Genomic DNA, 18,649 nt, shown 5'->3' on the forward strand with positions numbered 1-18,649 from the left:
CTGGATTATCACAATTTCATTCATCCTAACATCTGTTCCTGTTTAGCAAGGCTGGATGAATGAAGTTATATCATAGTTTGTTTAGTATATCAAAAATGGGTGAATATATAGCATGAAATTGGTAAGGTAGCTCAGTGTATGTGAGGGAAAGAAAATACTATTAACATTTATCAAAATCAGCAGTTTCCCTTTATCCCTGAGGTGAAGTTACGTACAAACAGGAATGTTGTACAAGCTTTTTTCATTTTCTTATTTTGTTGAAATTTCTGCTTTTGCAATTTTTAGTCATTTTTTTCTGCAGAAAGATACTCATAAAAAAACTTCAAAAATATTCACAATTTATTATTAATCAAGAGATTCAGATGTACAAACTGAAATAAAAATAAAATAAAGAAGCCCTATAATTTATTTTTGTTATAAAATTTTATTTTTCATTTAATTAATTATATATTTACTACAGAATACAATACACTTCTTTTCCGCACAAACACACATACAAATTTATCCCTAACATATACATTAATTAATAATATAATATTTAATTAAAAAGAATTTAACTTAATTTATAAAATAATAATAATAATAAATATATAAAGTTATAAATAAATAATAAAAATGTATAAAATTAAAACTATTAAAATATGCTAAAAACTAATTTAATTATATACATTATTATTGACTGTATGCGTATGTATAAATACACTAGAACCTCAAATAACCACGTTTACAGTTAATCACGGTCTTGATTAATCAGCCCTGATTACATGTGATTTCATCTTTTTAATGAAGCTATAAACATATTTTTATTTTTAAATATAATGACCTATTTCAACAATAATAAAACAATTAAACAAAATCGACTGCACTATGATGATAGCGTTATTATTGTTAATCAGTAAATATATATACCATATCTACTCGTTTAGATGAATTACTTTTTCAATATGATCATTAATATTAATAGGGTGCATCTTGGATTCAACAAAATACGATGGGCAATTATTTATTTACTTACTTTGAACAGAAGTTAACAAATTTTCAAACACATGTAATTCAACATAGAAACAATAACTATCAATTTAATCGCATCGATAATGCTGATGAGATGCTTATTTTTTCGATATGCCTTGTAATTGAGGAGTTAGGTGGGGAAGAAGGGCCTAAACTTCATTAGGCCCTTTTTCCGGAGAAAGCATTTTTGAATTCCCCGCCTTTTGTTACATATGTGTAAAAAATACTATATAGCTGCTATTAGGCCTTTCTTCCATAGAGTGAGGTTAAGTGTCTGTATTTCAGTTAAAACGTTATTTACAGTCTGTGTTGTGTTGTTTTTAGTCTTATCTAAATAATGTTATCCGATACTGATAGTGAAGTAGAGTTAAAAGAAAAGGAGCTGAATGTTGAGAAGAGAAAGAAAGTTTACAAAAACTTATGGAAATGCAAGTCCACAAAAATGAAATTAATTCTGGTAAGGGTTATGTTAACTATGAAGGCAATATTATTAAAGGAAAACAGTTCATGTGCAGATTTGTTGTATAAATAACTGTTATTCTTCAGTTACTGAACAAGAAAAAAATTTATTTAGAACATTGGTGATAATTCTAAACAAAATACATCGCTTATGAAATTTATGGAAAGGTTAGATGTTAAAATGTCAAGCCTAAACGTTAAGAATAAAAACAGAGAGAATGCTTGGAAATATTTTGTTCATATCCAGCCAGTTCATTTATTATTAAACTATTTCACATTTCTTTCAAAAAACTTAAGAGGTGTGCAAAATTCTGCTGCAGAAAGTAAACTTATTGTAACTGACAATCATGGTAAACATTTAAATAGACCACATAAGATACTCTGTTGTATGGGATTTAGCAACAAAACATTTGTATTCAATTCCTCACACATTTTCATTATTGTGCACAAAAAAGTAAAAAAAGTTTGAAAATCCTGATCTAATCTGTAAATTGAGTTACGCTCTGAGGGCAGAGGGAGTTTGGGATTCTATCATATATGATTACAAGGAGGAGGGGGTCTGTTATGATTAAAAAATGTTTAAGAATAGATATTGTTAAGGTTTATTTACTCTGCATTTATTCAATCAAACAGATTTCCATGTTTACCTAGTAGAATAAACAGAAGAAGAAAGTTAACATTGCACTGGGTTCTGACGAAAAAGAGAACGCTCTTTGAAACAACATATTTATGCCGTAATGGCATACATTGAAACTAAGTCGATTATTTCCATGCAACGAAGCTTTTGAACTAAGTTCAACATACCTCCTTAAGGTAAAGCGCTTTCATGCAATGTTATCTTAGATTGGTATCCCAAATTCCAAAAGACTCAGTGTTTTAAGTGTTTATAAAGGAACGGTGAGGAAAACTGTGAGCACTCTGGAAAACAAAGAACGAGTCAGGCAAGCATAACTCAAAGTCCACAGGGTTCAGCAAGATGCCATGCAAGATTGTTGAACTTGTCAGACAGAAACATGCGTACAATATTGCACAAAGACTTAGGATTTTATCCTTACAACATACAGATTGTGCACAAATTTGAAACGAATGATTTCCTATAGAGGCTGCGGTTTTGTAATTCATTTCAGCAGGTACTATATAAATTTTATTTCTTAAATAGCTTTTTTACAAAGTAACTGAAGATGTTGTGTCACTCCTTGGTAGAATCGAGAATATTGTACGGTATAACTTGTCAGGGAGGCACCAGTATGTATTATTCTAATATAAAACCATTGTTGGTAGCACAAAAACATGTTATTAGAATGTTATAAACATGTTATTAAAATAAAAATAGATTTAGCGAATCTTTTCCAGCTTTTAAAAAAAATTTACCCATTGCCCTTAAGATATTTGTTATGTTTTTAGAGTCCTAAAATTTTTTTATAAAAGGTGTAATATGTATAGTGTAACGCACACATGTCAAGAGTAATTTAATAGGAATGATAAATTTGTGTTTTTTGTTACCTTTGCCAAAATTCATTTGTGACTTCGAAGGTGTACAACTTGTTACCTTATAATATAAAGGAATCAAGAAACTTTAGAGAAAATATAGTGCTCTGTTATTTGTATGGTTACTAGAAACCTATGAAATTGAAAAATTATTCTAATGTAATTACTGAAGAAATTACTATTTTAGGATTACAATATTTATGGACTGTTATTGCTATTTTAAATTGCTGGCAGTGTACTTCAGAATTTTTGTTTTTCTTTATAAGTTGTTATTATAATGATAATAACAAAACATTGACATAAATTTGTCTACAGAGGTTATCTAAATTTTCATACAAGTTATACATATTACATTTCATTGCAATTGTTTTATTGAATTCTATTATTACTATTAAACATAAAATATGTAACTGCGTGTGAAAATAATAAACAGATAATAAAAATAAATAATGCACTATAATCTTCTAAGATCTTGTTAAGTAATACGTTATCTATACATCTATAGTATTATTAAATAACCTGGTAATGAACATACCCAAAACTAGACAAATTTTTAGAAATTTCTTGACAAATATATAATACTTTGATGTCGATAGTCTTACAACCGATTGAATAAATTAATCATTAATAAATCAATACATGCGCATTAAAATAAAAAAATCAAATTTACTCCAGAATTACCACATGATACCATTTTTATTATGTAAATATTGCTTTATTTGAAGACTGAACTTAAAGCTAGCTTTATAATGTAATTTCAAATACCCTAAAAGATTAGATCTATCAGAATTGGTATTATAATTAAAAATGAAGAAGAATCTGAATAATTTAATATAGGTAGTCTCAATACAAATAATGTTCAAGATTTACACATTTTTAAGAATACCTGATGTATGTATTAATTTATAAAAATTAACAAAATAGATGGAACAATGGTTCTAGTACTGTCTGTATTGTAAATTTCATACAATGTGAACAAAAATATTACAAAAAGTTTTCAGTATATTAAGTTTTAGGTTAATTACAGATGAAATTAAATTAATTTGAAATTTGTAGAGTTAAGGTTTACATAGATTTCAGTTGGTATGTGTGCAAGTACTTTAAATTTATATGTACAAATACAATTAATGGATTAAAAAAAATTAAATTACCATATATGTTTAATGTGTAGATAATATGTGCCACTATCAAAAATAGTTTTATTATGCATATTAACAGCTTTTACTAGTAATAAATTATTATCTGTACATGGTATACTTTTGTAAAGACTATATAGGTGTAATTTAAATTTTATCTTTATGAATGTTACTAATATAACCGTTAAAATTAGGTGTAGTATTTATAAAAATTATTTAGCGATTGTTATTTTTACTTCGGATAGGCAATTGGTATGATTTTCGATCAAAAACTGAATATTTTGTTCCCTATAACTTTTGAATGAAATGAATGATTTTATGTAGTTTTCTGAAAATGACTTTTTATCTTAAAGAACGTTTTAAGTTATTTAAATATCCAGAAATTATATACAGATTCTCAATTATTTTTTCATACATATGGATTTTCATGACAGCTCCGGTGTGAACACAATAGTAGATCGTGTTATCGTGCTGGTCATCCCTACCAAGTATTCTATTTGCACACAGATTCAAAAAAATTCATATATACTATTATTTTTGGTGAAGAAGTGTTTTCTGTGCACGTCATATAAAATAATAAATGGGTTATACTTATTTTAGAGGACAGTTAAATTATCATGGAACAGGAATAGAAGAAATTTTACATCAGACTAGAAACCTGTAACTTATTGTTTTAATTATATTATACATAATACAGCCAATAAAATAATTTTATAAGAAGTTTTAACAAAATTTAAACAAACTGGTAGTACTCAGCCTTTCATCTGGAAATTTCCAGGCTGAAATCCATTCAGGTTTTTTCATACGATGAAAAAAGTTTCAATAACTGAGTAAAAATACAACTTAACTGTACCTCGGTTAATCTAGGTTCTACCTAAATAAAAATAGTTTTGATACAAAAAAATCCTTAAAAGATACATTATATTAAAAAAAAAGAAGAAAATAATCTGCAACATAAAATGATGATGACAAAACAAGAAGTTATATTACGTTAATATATGATATAACAATACGAATAAATAATTTATTATTTATGATACAAAATTACTATTAATTTAAATACATAACTGAAAAAATAAAAATATACTTTAGCATATTAAAATGTATTTCAGAACATAAATTTTTATCAGAACTGTTAAATATAATACATGAAGGTTTATTTTTAATGTATAATTTATTAACATATGACAATATGTATTATTACTGATAATAAATAAACGTATAAATATATTTTGCATTAAAAAACTTCACTATTTAGGATTATACTAGAGTAAATTTTCTTATTAGTTTAGTTAGTTGCAGTTATATTGTACGGATGGGGTGAGCCTGTACAGATAATTTTCTAAAAAGTACAACTGAACAAAGAAAACATTTATAAAATAATAAGCTGTTAATTTCTGTATTCTTGTACCTCTATTTCAATGTGCAGGACCTTATAGAGGGAGATGTGTAATCAATAAATGTTAGTTTTATAAACATTTCGATTTAAAATGGCAGAAAACAAAATTCAAATTTTACTAGTATTAAACTAATAATGGAAAATTTGCTGATTACATAAACTGCATTAAAATACAATTTAAAAATCTATCTGCATTTGTCATTACCAGTGTGGTAAAACCGTAAATTATGACGACTTAAATATGTTTTCAGCGGAAAGGACAAGTGCATCCAACATCACTAATCATTATTTGTCTTCCATTATAAATGGCTTCTATATAAAGAAAAGATGGTAAACTAAAAGTATTTTAAGCTAAAAGTTGTACAGATTAATAGCCAGGGACCTTTCCCATCAAAAGTAATAGTTTTCTTTCTCTCAATCTCCATACTTTGCTTCCAAAAAAAATATTATAATCACAAGCTACACAAGACCTACACAAAAAAAAAAGAGCGATTCTTCTGCAACAACTTTGGTTCCCTGGTAAGACAGAAAACCACTCTGATTAACCATGCTCAGAGGATCAGACTGTTATTTATCAACATACTGACTCTGTTTCTTATTTTAAATCACACAATAACCCTAACCACTTTGGTGTCTATCACATAAAGCCAGGCATTTATCTAAAAATTGGGATAGCAGCCAGTTCCTTTATCAAAACAAAAACCTATGTTTTTTGTTAATCAACACAAACACTGAAATACGACTGAAAAGTTTACTTACATATAAAGGGTGACATTAACAACAGTCTGTCTCATTGTTATGGCTGAGGTTATGTCTCATTTCAAAACCAATGGGATTTGTAAAATAAACGATGAGGAGAAACTGCCTCAAGAGAAAAATGTGATATCGATATATTTCCGCGATCGATGAACTAATACTATCTAAAGATGTCAACTATATAGTACATTACAAACTTTCATAATTTAGCATACAGAAGTGAGTCTACAGAATGCTGTTTCCTGTATATTCTGCTTGAGCCACTTTCATAAGGCTTAGTTAAATGAAATGGAACAATTTTAATAAAACTCAGTCGCAAGAAAACTAGCTTCAGATGGCAAAACAAAACAAATTGTATTACACTGTTTTATTAAACATTCAACTATATATAACAACCTATATGCAACTGTTTCAGTCATGACTATTTATTAACCTGTAGTTTTATCCTGTTTCTACTTCAATATATCCCCATAATTTCAGATGGAGAAAAGGATGTTCATTTAGAAAGCTTGAGGCTTTTCAACATTTTAATAAGTGGAAGAAAGCAATCTATTTCAGCAAGTATATAGGCAACAGAAAAAAATCATAGATTATTAATATACTGCAACAATTTCTGGGAATTGAAATGGATGACCGATACCGAGAGAACATCTTAAAGTAACTACTTCTTTGTGTCATATACTTAATTTTAATTTATTTGGGTAGCTATCTATTCAAACACCATAGGTTTTGGTTAAATGTCCGGCAGATCCAAGCTAAAGCTATACCTATAGCCACTATACGTTTGATACTTGTGTTCTGGATAGAGCAGCTGGAACCGATATATTCATACAGATTAAGATGGGCGTGTTAACAAATACCTACTAATACATAAATTCCATAGCACACAACAGTAATTTATAGATATTTATAAAATCCAACAGTAGCACATAACATGATCGAGCACAATTCAAATAAAATAAAAAAAAGTTTAACTTTTCGATCAGGAAAAAAGATTTAAGTAACAAATCATGCAAAATTAATTAATGATTAAGATCATTCAATTTAACTGTAAAGTACAGTACTAAACAGGATAACATATAACTTAAATTAGATTGATTTGTGAACAGAATGAAGTATGACAGAAAAGAATGATTAGGTAGGGAGATTGTAATAAGACATACAAAGTTGTTTTCTATTCACAGAGGAATTCATAAAGGATGAATAATACAGATAGTATTATTACTACTACAAGGAGAGATGAAAAACAACTGATGATGAAAAAGGCAGACTAAACTGGTAAAAACAAAAATAAAAAATTAAAAAGGTATTTTTAACATTTTTATGGAGTAAAACTTTACAGTAATAAAATATGGTCAATAGGAAAAACAGAATGTTAAAGAATAAAAGCTTTTTAAATACTATGTTTCAGGAAGAAATTGAAAATTAGGTGAACCAATAAAATACAAAACGAAGGTCTTAAGATAAATAGGAAAGAAGAGAAGTTTTGGGAAGTATCTTAGAAACAGATGAACTAGGTAGGTAAATGCTATACCTCAAGATATCTTGATTCAATTAGAGGTGGGTAAAGTGAGAAGAGATGATACAGGTAGATCAGCACCCCTGTATATTTAGGCGTGGTGAGAGTCCAAATGCTTTGGAAACTGGCTGTGAAAGTCAAACGTTCCAGTCTGAGTTGCTACTTCAATTTGTGAGTGTTTCACAAATTGACTTTTTTTACTCAATTACTTTACTAAGCGGCTCAATTTTTGTAATAGTTTTAAAATCGTTAACATAATTTGATTGTAAAGTAAGTGGGACCTGGCTCAAATTTACAAATAGGAAGATCTTAAACCATGTATCCAGTGCTGGTTACAAATGACATACTTTATTCTGTATATAAATAGGTGAGCCATACTCCCTACTGGTTAGCAGAGTTTCCACACGTTACATGGTAAGAGAAATATCTCGCTATTGCATTTGAATATACAGGAAGAGAGCTGGCACATTTGAAAATATTTTATGAGTAACAAGCAATTCTAAAAACTAGTCGGTCGGTATTTGTTGGTCTTAGATGTTTCACAATGCCCAATATTTATAAAAGAAAGAGTAACCAAGGGTCTTGGTCAGAAAAAAGTCTTACATTTCCAATGAATTCTGTTAAAAATATGGAAATTAATATTGGTAAGCCTTAAAATAATATTGGATATCGAAGACTACTAGATTGGCATCAAATGATACACAAAAGAAGGTGACGAAGCTGAAAAATAGTTAGCAAATCACATCAAATAACTGCAATCAGTCAAATCTGTACAGAGTAGGTCTGATGTTAAAAGCATAGCCTACAATCTAGCAGGATCTATGGTCATGTAAAAATCTCACATTCTGCAGCAAACAAGAAAAAGTTAGAAAGATCTGTCTGGCTCCAGTCATTCTAAGAAGAAACGATAATATTTCTGTGAGAAAAGCAGAAGGTTTAAGCCACAGCAGAGTATGTGTTATAAACTGACAGGTAGTAACTTATGTGGTAGTAACTGTCTAAAGTTACTTATGATAACAATCTCTCTAATAAACCTGGTGTATATGGAATTGCGATGAATGTCATGTGCAGATGAATAATGACCCAGGTGAGAGATCTGAAGAGAAAGGGAGCAAAAACACTAGGGTAATAACAACCGGTGAAAAGGAGGAAATGATTAGTATATTGGTGTGTTGCAATGCAGAGGGGATTTTCATTCCTCCATACTGCATTTTCAAAGGTTATTCAAGAACAACATATTCATATGGTGCTCCACCTGGTACTTTCATTAAAATGAGAAAAGAAAGTGCATACATAAGCAGTGACCTTTTTAAAGAATGGTTTCTGAGCCTTTTTTTACCAAGAAAACAGATTGAAATAAATCTTTCAATTTAAGATTGATATGTAGCTTATATGAGTATCGAGGTGCTTGAATCGGCTAGAGAAAATGTTGTTATATTTTGTTTACGGTCATACTATTAACTACCTCCAGCTCTTAGATGGTGTATTTTTTGGGCCGTTTAAGAGAATATTTAATGAGGCATGTAACAATATGATGAAAAAATAACTTTGTCAAGGAAAGTTAGGTAAAGAAGATCTTGGGAACATTCTTTCCATTGCATATAATATACTGAGAAAATGTCCATACCTATGAACTCACATTATTTATTACTTAAAAGTAGCTGAATATTAAATATTTTGTAATATTCCAAAATTAGGCATCTCTCCTCACTTTACCCTATGCAGAACATAAGACTGGATAGGAAAACAACTGGAATTTATAAGAGATAACCCACTAAGTAACGTATAGTAACTGTAAAGAGGTTAAAAGATTGTCTCGGAGTGAAAAAAAATGGAGAGTAGCATCAAAGCACTGATAACAAAAATATTTACTTTAAATATTTATTTTTTAACCTTCACGGGGAACATTCAAATTTAATACAGATTACTGGCAGAGTATATTTAATTTAAATGCAACAAAAATAGATTTTATTAAAAATAAAAATTTTAACACAAAACAATTTTGGTGGTCTACTTTTATGCGGGCAAGGTAAACATGACTAATTTGATAACCACTTAAAAACGTTTGAATTTTTTGTCTGCTCTTTATCTCCTCCTTATCAGTAGTAATCAACACGTCTGAGAAGGAGATACACAGAAATGTTAAAAGAAATGTTAAACAGAAAATTAAATTTTTCAATGAATGTGTGTCTAATAATGTAAGTCACTCAGAAAGGCTCACAAGAGAGTAGAAAATGAACCGCTCAGTGTACATCAACCCAGAACTAGAGAACTTCAGTCAATAAAGAAAAAACTTATTAAAGTCAGAGCAGTTACTAAAAAATTATTATGTAAAATTTACAATGGAAATTTCTTAAAAAAGTGATGTAAATTTTAAGAATGGTGTAACAGTAGTAAGGACCTTAAATTTAGAAAAATGCTAGGGTTCCTGTCTTATTACCTGTACACAAAGACACATTGACTGAAGCATATCAAAAGGTTATACACAAATTTTACGATTTCGAAACAACCTGTGAAAAGACATGGGACACACTTAAGAAATAATATAATCAAGTATGCGGCAGCAACATTCAAGCTTTCCACCATCACAGAAGAAGAAAATTGCATCTCCACTCAGGAAAATAACGGCAACCTTTTTTTAAAATTCTAAGGAAATACTTCCACCAATTTAATTTTTTCTTCGAAAAATCACTGATTAAGTATTAGGTTACAATTTTAAAAACAAAGTCAAGCCTACAATTTAGTTCAAATGAATTCAATCTTGCCTTCTATTTAATTCTTCTGGAACAATGCTCGTTCTCAGACTGTTGCTTTAATTAAGAAATGAAAGCTCAAATGAAATGAGCTGACCGATTCTTCGTATAGTCCTAAATCAGTGTCAGACTGCTTATAATACGCTTTAAGGAATTTGTAAAAGGAAAAAAATTTCAACCTAGAATGAGATCACCAATATTGCAAAAGAATGAATCAACAAGCAAACAAAACACTTAATTTTCATATGAATTCAAAAATTGTCCATGTATTTCAACATGTATTGCAATGACAGAGAACTACATTGAGAAATATTATGTAAATCATCTCAAGAAAATTAATTATAAAATTCCTGCTTACATTTTAAACCTCATTGTATATATAATGTCTTGACAGAAAAAAATTGAAAGATATTTTTTATTTTCTCTTTACAATGCTAACAGAAAGTGAACTGAAAGATTTCCTTTGAATTTTTTCTTCTATTAATTGATAAAGAAATTTATTATCAGAGTACAGAAAAATTTCAGATTTGTGTACGTATCATTTTAATATTATAATTTGATAATGCATTGCAAATTCTGATGAAAAAGGTATTACCAAAATATTCATGTTAAATATTCGAGTGGGAGTATAAAGGGATTCCATATAAATAAAATGGCAAACAGATGAGTGAATTATCATTACCAAAGTTCAACTACAATACTCAATATCTAATGGGAAAACTGGTTATTTGATTTAATAACTTATTTAGGTTTTTATTATTTCAATACTGGACAAAAAAACAAAGTAAAAACTTATTCTATGTAAACATTCCAATTTTCTCTCAAATTTAGAAATGAGTGATTATGTGATGATTTAAAAATCATCAGTAGAAATAATAAATAAAAATAAAACAGGAGGATAAACAACATCGAAAAACTAACATTTCCTGTTACCAGCAAAAAAAATTGACAAAAATAAAAGATATTATAAATAATTCTTTACTGATACACAGAAAGAGTTAATAAACGTTTATACATTTAACTTTATCATGAAAATATATGTTCGAATACACAATAATAATAATAATAATAATAATAATAATAATAATAATATACATAACATAACAATATTATTAATAATTACATAATTTAAAATGTTTTTTCTTATGCTTCTGATTCTCCAGCTGTAGATTCTTCACCTAATATAGGAACTATAAGGTTATCCTTGGACATGAGACTGTACTTTGTAACAAAATATGTAAAACGACGACACAAAAATGTATCGTTCTAAAAAAGAAAAAAAAATTTGTATTATATATAAAATTTGTATTGCATACCACCAAAGTTTTCTGAAAAATGGAAGAATATACTTACCTATTCAAAATTCTTTCAACTTTGAAAAATATTAGAATCTTTTTTTAACAACAAAACTGATGAAAATATCTTTCTTATACTGCAAGCAAAGAAATTAAAATTATTTGTGAAGCACTACTAATAGTAGTTGAGAAGCAGTTCAATGCCTTCAGAGAAAAAATTTAATAAGGTGTTGTAGAAGAAAGTGAAAGAAAAGCTTAATATTACAACGAACAATTTCAAGAACACTTTCCCATTAAACTGAAATTAGTTTAATTTTATTTGAATGTTTAAAATTTGATTAATAGAGGAATTGCATAAAATATGAGAGAAAAACAAAAATGGAAATAAAAATACTTATAGAAATGTTTTTAGTAAGTCAGGTTAGTTACAAAATTATTTGGAATAAGTCTAGTATCAGAACAAAAATTAAGAATGTAAGTATGTAAAACATCCTGATTTATGCAATGATAAATTAATTATTGACATTCAATCAATATATTACACAGAAAAAGAAAAAAATGATGAACATACAGAAAAGTGTACACCAACCAACCTCTTCCATAGTTTGAAATGTCACATTACAAGTTAATAAGACAGAATGAAGTAAGGTACAATTAAGAGAGAAATGGATAAAAAAATAAAGATGCGTGTATATGCTTCACAATTGCTGATGGAAAGGAACTGATCTTTGCATGTTTTTTAATTAGAAAAATTAGATATGACTATAAGAGAACAAGAAAAAATTGAATGAAATTTAGTTTTGTCCTATTTTTTTTTTATTTCATCTAAGAATTTTTGAACACTATTAATTAAAATATAAAAAAATAACCTTGATATCCTGCATCTTGTTTAACATTTATCAAATTGTGTTTAAATACATACTGCAATACCTTCTGGATTGCAATTATTTTGTATATTTAGTATACCTTAATGTATGCACTTTAACATTATATCACATTATGTTATAATTTAAAGTTTTGCTATAAATTACTATTGACTTTTACACTTATTTTTTATTGTATAATTAACTATGTAATTGATTCCTGAAAGAGGGCAGCAGCTCTTTCAGTAGTTGTTAAGGGCGTAGGTGAAGACGACTTAACGTCCATATCAACACCACTCAAACCTCTGCGTACTGCGCAGCTGAAAGCAATGGAAAACTACAGCTGATTTTTTTCCAAGAAAATGTAGCTCTCTGCATTTTCAAATAAAAATGAGGTGCCTTCCTTGGTAAAATATTCCAGAGGTAATCTAGTCCCCCGTTCAGATTTCCGGGTCGGGACTACTAAGGACGGGATCACCAGAGAAAATTAAAAAATAACATTCTACAAGTTGGAGCGTAGAATGTTAGAAATCTAAAAAAGGTTGGTAGGTTAGAAAATTTAAAGAGGGAAATGGATAGGGTAAATGTAGATGTAGTAGGAATTAGCGAGGTTCGGTGGGAAGAGGAAAACAACTTTTGTCAGGTGATTTTAGAATAATTAACTCAGCTTCAAATAATGGGCAGGCAGGAGTAGGTTTCAAATTGAACAAGAAGATAGGGAAGAGAGTAGAGTATTTCAAAATGCATAGCGATAGAATCATTGTAATAAGCATAAAATCGAAACCTAAACCGATTGTTAACATCTATATGCCTACAAGCGCCCATGATGATGATGAGGTAGAGTGTGTATACGAAGAAATTTACGAAGCAATTAAACACATAAAAGGAGATGAAAATTTAATAATAGTTGGAGATTGGAATGCAAGCATTGGAAAAGGCAAGGAAGGAAATATAGTGTGTGAATACGGGCTGGGCAAAAGGAATGAAAGAGGGAATCGACTTATACAGTTTTGCACAAAGTATAATTTGGTAATTGCCAACACCCAGGTGAAACTAGTGAAAGAAGAGTGGATTAAAGAAAAGTGTTCAGAAGTGGAAAGAGAAATGAACATTAGTAAAACAGATGGAGCATACAGGAAAGTTAAGAAAAATTTTGGGGTACATAAATTAAATTCTAATAATGTTTAAACAAAGATGATGGTACACTGATGTATAATACGAAAAGCAACTCGATAGGTTGGTGGAATATATTGAAGAAGTGTTAGGAGAAAACCAATTTGGTTTCAGGAAAAGGATAGGGGCAAGGGAAGCAATTTTAGCACTCAGATTAATACTAGAAGGAAGATTAAAGAAAAACAAACCAACATAGGTGGCATTTATAGACCTAGATAAGGCATTCAATAACATAGACTGGAATAAATTGTTCAACATTTAAAAAAAATTAGGGTTCAAATAAAGAGATAGAAGAACAATTGCTAACATTTACAGGAACCAAACAACAGTAATAATTGAAGAACATAAGAAAGAAGCCGTAATAAGAAAGGGAGTCCAACAAGGATGTCCCTATCCCTGTTACTTTTTAATCTTTACATAGAACTAGCAGTTAATGACGTTAAAGAACAATTTAGATCCAGAGTAACAGTACAACGTGAAAAGATAGATCCTATGATTTGCTGATGATAAAGTCTAGCTGAGAGTAAAAAGGATTTAGAAGGAACAATGAACAGCACGGATAAAGTCCTATGCAAGAACTACTGCATGGAAATAAACAAGAACAAATCGAAAGTAATGAAATGTAGTAGAAATAAGATAAATGAACTGCTGAATGTAAAAATAGGAAGAGAAGAGATTATGGAGGTAGAAGAATTTTTTTATTTGGGAAGTAGAATTACTAAAGATAGACAAAGCAGGAGCAATATAAAATGCCGAATAGCACAGTCAAAACTAGCTTTCAGTCAGAAATATAATTTACTTACATCAAAAATTAATTTAAAAATCTGGAAAGCATTTCTGAAAGTATATGTTTGGAGTGTAGCTTTATATGAAAGTGAAACTTGGATGATTGGAGTACCTGAGAAGAAAAGATTAGAAGCTTTTGAAATGCGGTGCTATAGGAGAATGTTAAAAATCAGACGGGTGGATAAAGTGACAAATGAAGAGGTGTTGCAGCAAATAGATGAAGAAAGAAGCATTTGGAAAAATATAGTTAAAAGAAGAGGCAGACTTATAGGCCACATATTAAGGCATCCTGGAATAGTCACTTTAATGTTGGAGGGACAAAAGAAAAAATTGTGCAGGCAGGCAAAGTTTGGAGTATGTAAAACAAATTGTTAGGGATGTAGGATGTAGAGGGTATACTGAAATGAAACGACTAGCACTAGATAGGGAATCTTGGAGAGCTGAATCAAACCAGTCAAATGACTGAAGACAAAAAAAACTATGTACTATATATTTTGTGATACAGCTCTGATCAAGATTTCACTATGGCTTCCTTTGACCTATTCATGAAAATGCAGTTCCATTTTTTATCCATGAAGTAGCAAATTTACACATTCCTGATGTGATCTATATAATGTGTTATTATATATCCATCAAACCAAAGATTTACTTATATCATCAGTTAAAAGTGAAAATGACAGCAATGACTGGTAGAATTTTGAAAAGGTTTATTGATTTTCAGATGTTTTCTAGGGTGGGACACTCAAGAAGAAATTTAAAAAATTTCTGAAGGGAATAAATCTCATCATATTAGGAGAGAAACAATGACTAAGGAGTATGAAAGAATAACTAAACAGGAAAAATAAAAGATCAAATTTCAGTTAATTCGTTTCAAGGTGAAAACAGTATGAGAAAAAATATCTAAAGGGTAAATCATTATGAGTTTGAAGAAGTGTAGCATATCAAACTGTTTATGTGATAAAACAAATATGATTTACACCAATAATCTAGTGTAAAAGATTAGTGAAAAAAAAAGTACTTTTAAACAATAATTTAAATATATAAATCCATTTTATAGCTTATGTTTATTAGTAAATAAACATAAATTTTCAACGTATTTTTTTATTATTTGTTTAAGGCTAAATTTTAATGTGTACATTATGCAATATAAATATGGTAACTTCATATAATTTTAAAATACATATTTATTTTAGCAAATTGCATCGCAGAAACAGAATATAACTATTTACAAAACTATATTTTACAATTACTGTTCTTGTGTTTTCCTTCATTTTTTATTGTTTTCCAAGTCAACTTAAATTATTCTGCTATTTTTATAATCTGTTTGTAAGTAATGAAGTTAGTGTTTTTGGTACCATAATTTGAATAATTTTCACTTTTTTTAACATTATAGTGATAACTCATCAACGTTTGCTACAAGTATCGTAAGTACACAGGCAACAGTTTTACACCCGATCATGAAGGCTAATCACACATAATTGTACAAGTTAACAGATAAAGGATAGAAATTTCATTATAAAAAATTGTTACTATAAAAAGTTTTATGACATTTCCTGCGACAGTCGCACATATGAGTAGTACAAACAGATTTTCATCACTTAGGTACCAGATTATTAACTAAGTTTACAATGAGAAAATGAGATCTTTTCAGCTTTATTTAACATTCAAATTTTTCTAGCAGTCCAAAAAACATTTTACTTCTGTTATTATAAGTGCATCATTTCTAATTGTGAACATCTAAATTTTTATTAATAACGATTTCTTCAGTCTATCTTTTTACCTAAATCTTAAGTCAACAGAGTACTATTTTATTTATATAATTATATTATGTGCTTTAAATATGAAAAAACTGTTATGTATTGTATATTGCAGTCTCGTATATGCAAGATGAAACCTGAGGATATATTATTTTGAACATTTTAGAAAATACTGAATAAGTATTAGTCTTAATATTAATTTGTAAGATAAAGTCAAAAATATAAATAAGAAAAACGTTTGTCCCACGATGATGGTATGTGATAATCTAAAAACAGTTAGAGGGTACACACTGTAACTAGGAACTAATATTTTTTTAAGCTTATTTACTCTTAACCACCTGTTTCTTATCTCCACCGATTGTCAGTTATTTAAAGTAAGAGTAATTCACAATAAATGAACATAAATACAAATATACAATATTATCCCTACTTTATAAGGGATAAATACACATGTTTATAAAATTATAAATTAAGGGTTAAATATATATTTAACCCCTTTATAGTATATACTATAAAATTAAAAATACTTACGTACCTCAAATTCATCAAATATTGTTCTGTGATGAAAATAAGCGTGTGAAAAAATTCTATAGACACGACGACAAACAGATCCTAGTTTAGCTACTGATGAATCTTTTATACTAACTCTAAAAAAAGAAAGAAAGAAAAATAAGAACAGTAAGTTAAATGTAATTAGATCAAAAAGGGTCACACATCTCTTCTCAAGAATTAATAACAACCCTGCAAAATTTGGGTTGTGAAATGTATTTTAAGTTTTGATAATTGATTCCTATGAAATTTTTAGCGCTGAATCTGAAAATAACCTTAATTTTTTCCATTACGTCGGGATTTTTCGCAAATTACAAATTTATAAAAAGTTGAAAAATTTTGAATTCGTTATATTATAAAATAAACATAATTTTTTTTAATATAAATTAATGTAATATATTCACTTTTTTTGGGTTTTACTATGCATGCTTATAGCTAAAACTAGTCAAAGAGGAGGGTTGGGGGAATGAAGATCACGAGACAGTTGGAGAGATTGGCCGACAGGTTGTGACAAGAGTTAAAAAGATGTAACATGTTGCTGGGAGCTATCTACACCACTCATGCATCATGCAACTACTATCAGTGCTGTTTCAACTATCAGTGTGCACAGAGTTTTTTCTGTCTTCTGTGATCAAGCTCATTTTTGTTGGTGGAATATCAGGCCATAAAGCAAACTTTCTGCTTGCAAAATAGCTTCAAGAGGCTGCAAAAATTCTGCAGATTGTTACATACATTTGTGAATTAATGGTAGAATGGCAAAAAAAAAATAACATGTTTCGTTTGACAAGTGTACCTCATATGGAGTGAAAATAGGAGATAAAGACAAAACTTGGGCTCTCCACTATTTTTGCTACACATATGTTGAAGGATGTAGATAGTGGTCAAAGGGTCAACAAGAAGCACTCAGATTTGGAGTTCCAATGGTGTGGTAAGAGCCATGAAATCTCACCAATGATTGTTACGTTTGTTCGACGGTTTCAATTTGAAGAAAAAAAGAATCATCTATCCAAATATGCCATCCACTTTACACCTGGTTCCTCATGGTCTTGACGTACCAATGAAATAGATGGTTCTACAAGTAATTTAAATGAAGATAACATTGAAAAGTGCGAACCCAGAAATAGTTGTGCATCAGAGCTTTATTCACAGTCTGAACTAAACGATCTAGTTCAAGACTTACATCTCAACAAAGAAAATTCAGAATGGTTTGGTTCGAGACTTAAGAGAAGAATGTGCTAGCAGTTGGCAGCTCATTTTCCTGGTTCATGTACAGAGAAAAGGATTTCTTTCATATTTTTTGGCAGAAGGAGAATTAGTCTTAGCACCGATGTACGTGGACTTCCATGTATGATTTAACATTCCATATGAAAGTACTGACGGGAGACTGTTCATAGATTTCTTCAAAATGGGAATATGTATGTCAATACGAAATGGACATTCTTTTCATTTTAAAGTGGGTTACAATAATTTGAAATCTGTTCTCAATAAAATTAAATACGACACTCATAAGTGGATTACATGCGGCAATCTCAAAATAATATTGATGCTCCTAGAACAGCAAGGAGGATACATAAAGTTTCATTATTATTTATATAAATGGGATTGCAAAGACAGAGAAAATCATTGGATAAGGAAAGATTGGCCAAAAAGACTTTCATTAGAATTTGGATCCAAAAATATGCTCCAAAAAGCTCTCATAGATCTA

At 29.1% G+C, this 18,649-nt stretch overlaps 1 protein-coding gene across 1 annotated transcript in view; it reads right to left on the reverse strand.

The window, feature by feature from the left end:
* Positions 1-415: 415 nt before the first annotated feature.
* Mob4 (MOB kinase activator 4) overlaps positions 416-18,649 on the reverse strand; it is a 39,198-nt gene continuing 20,964 nt past the window's right edge. Inside the window, exons 4-5 of the mRNA XM_075381755.1 lie at positions 16,931-17,042; positions 416-11,787 (exon numbers count right to left, since the gene is read on the reverse strand). Of these exons, the coding sequence (XP_075237870.1) occupies positions 11,665-11,787; positions 16,931-17,042 (235 nt within the window). The 3' untranslated portion in view covers positions 416-11,664. The remainder of the gene's footprint in view (positions 11,788-16,930; positions 17,043-18,649) is intronic.

This window comes from Lycorma delicatula, chromosome 13 (genome assembly GCF_047948215.1).
Source record: "Lycorma delicatula isolate Av1 chromosome 13, ASM4794821v1, whole genome shotgun sequence".
In the NCBI taxonomy this organism is placed as follows: Eukaryota; Metazoa; Arthropoda; class Insecta; order Hemiptera; family Fulgoridae; genus Lycorma; species Lycorma delicatula.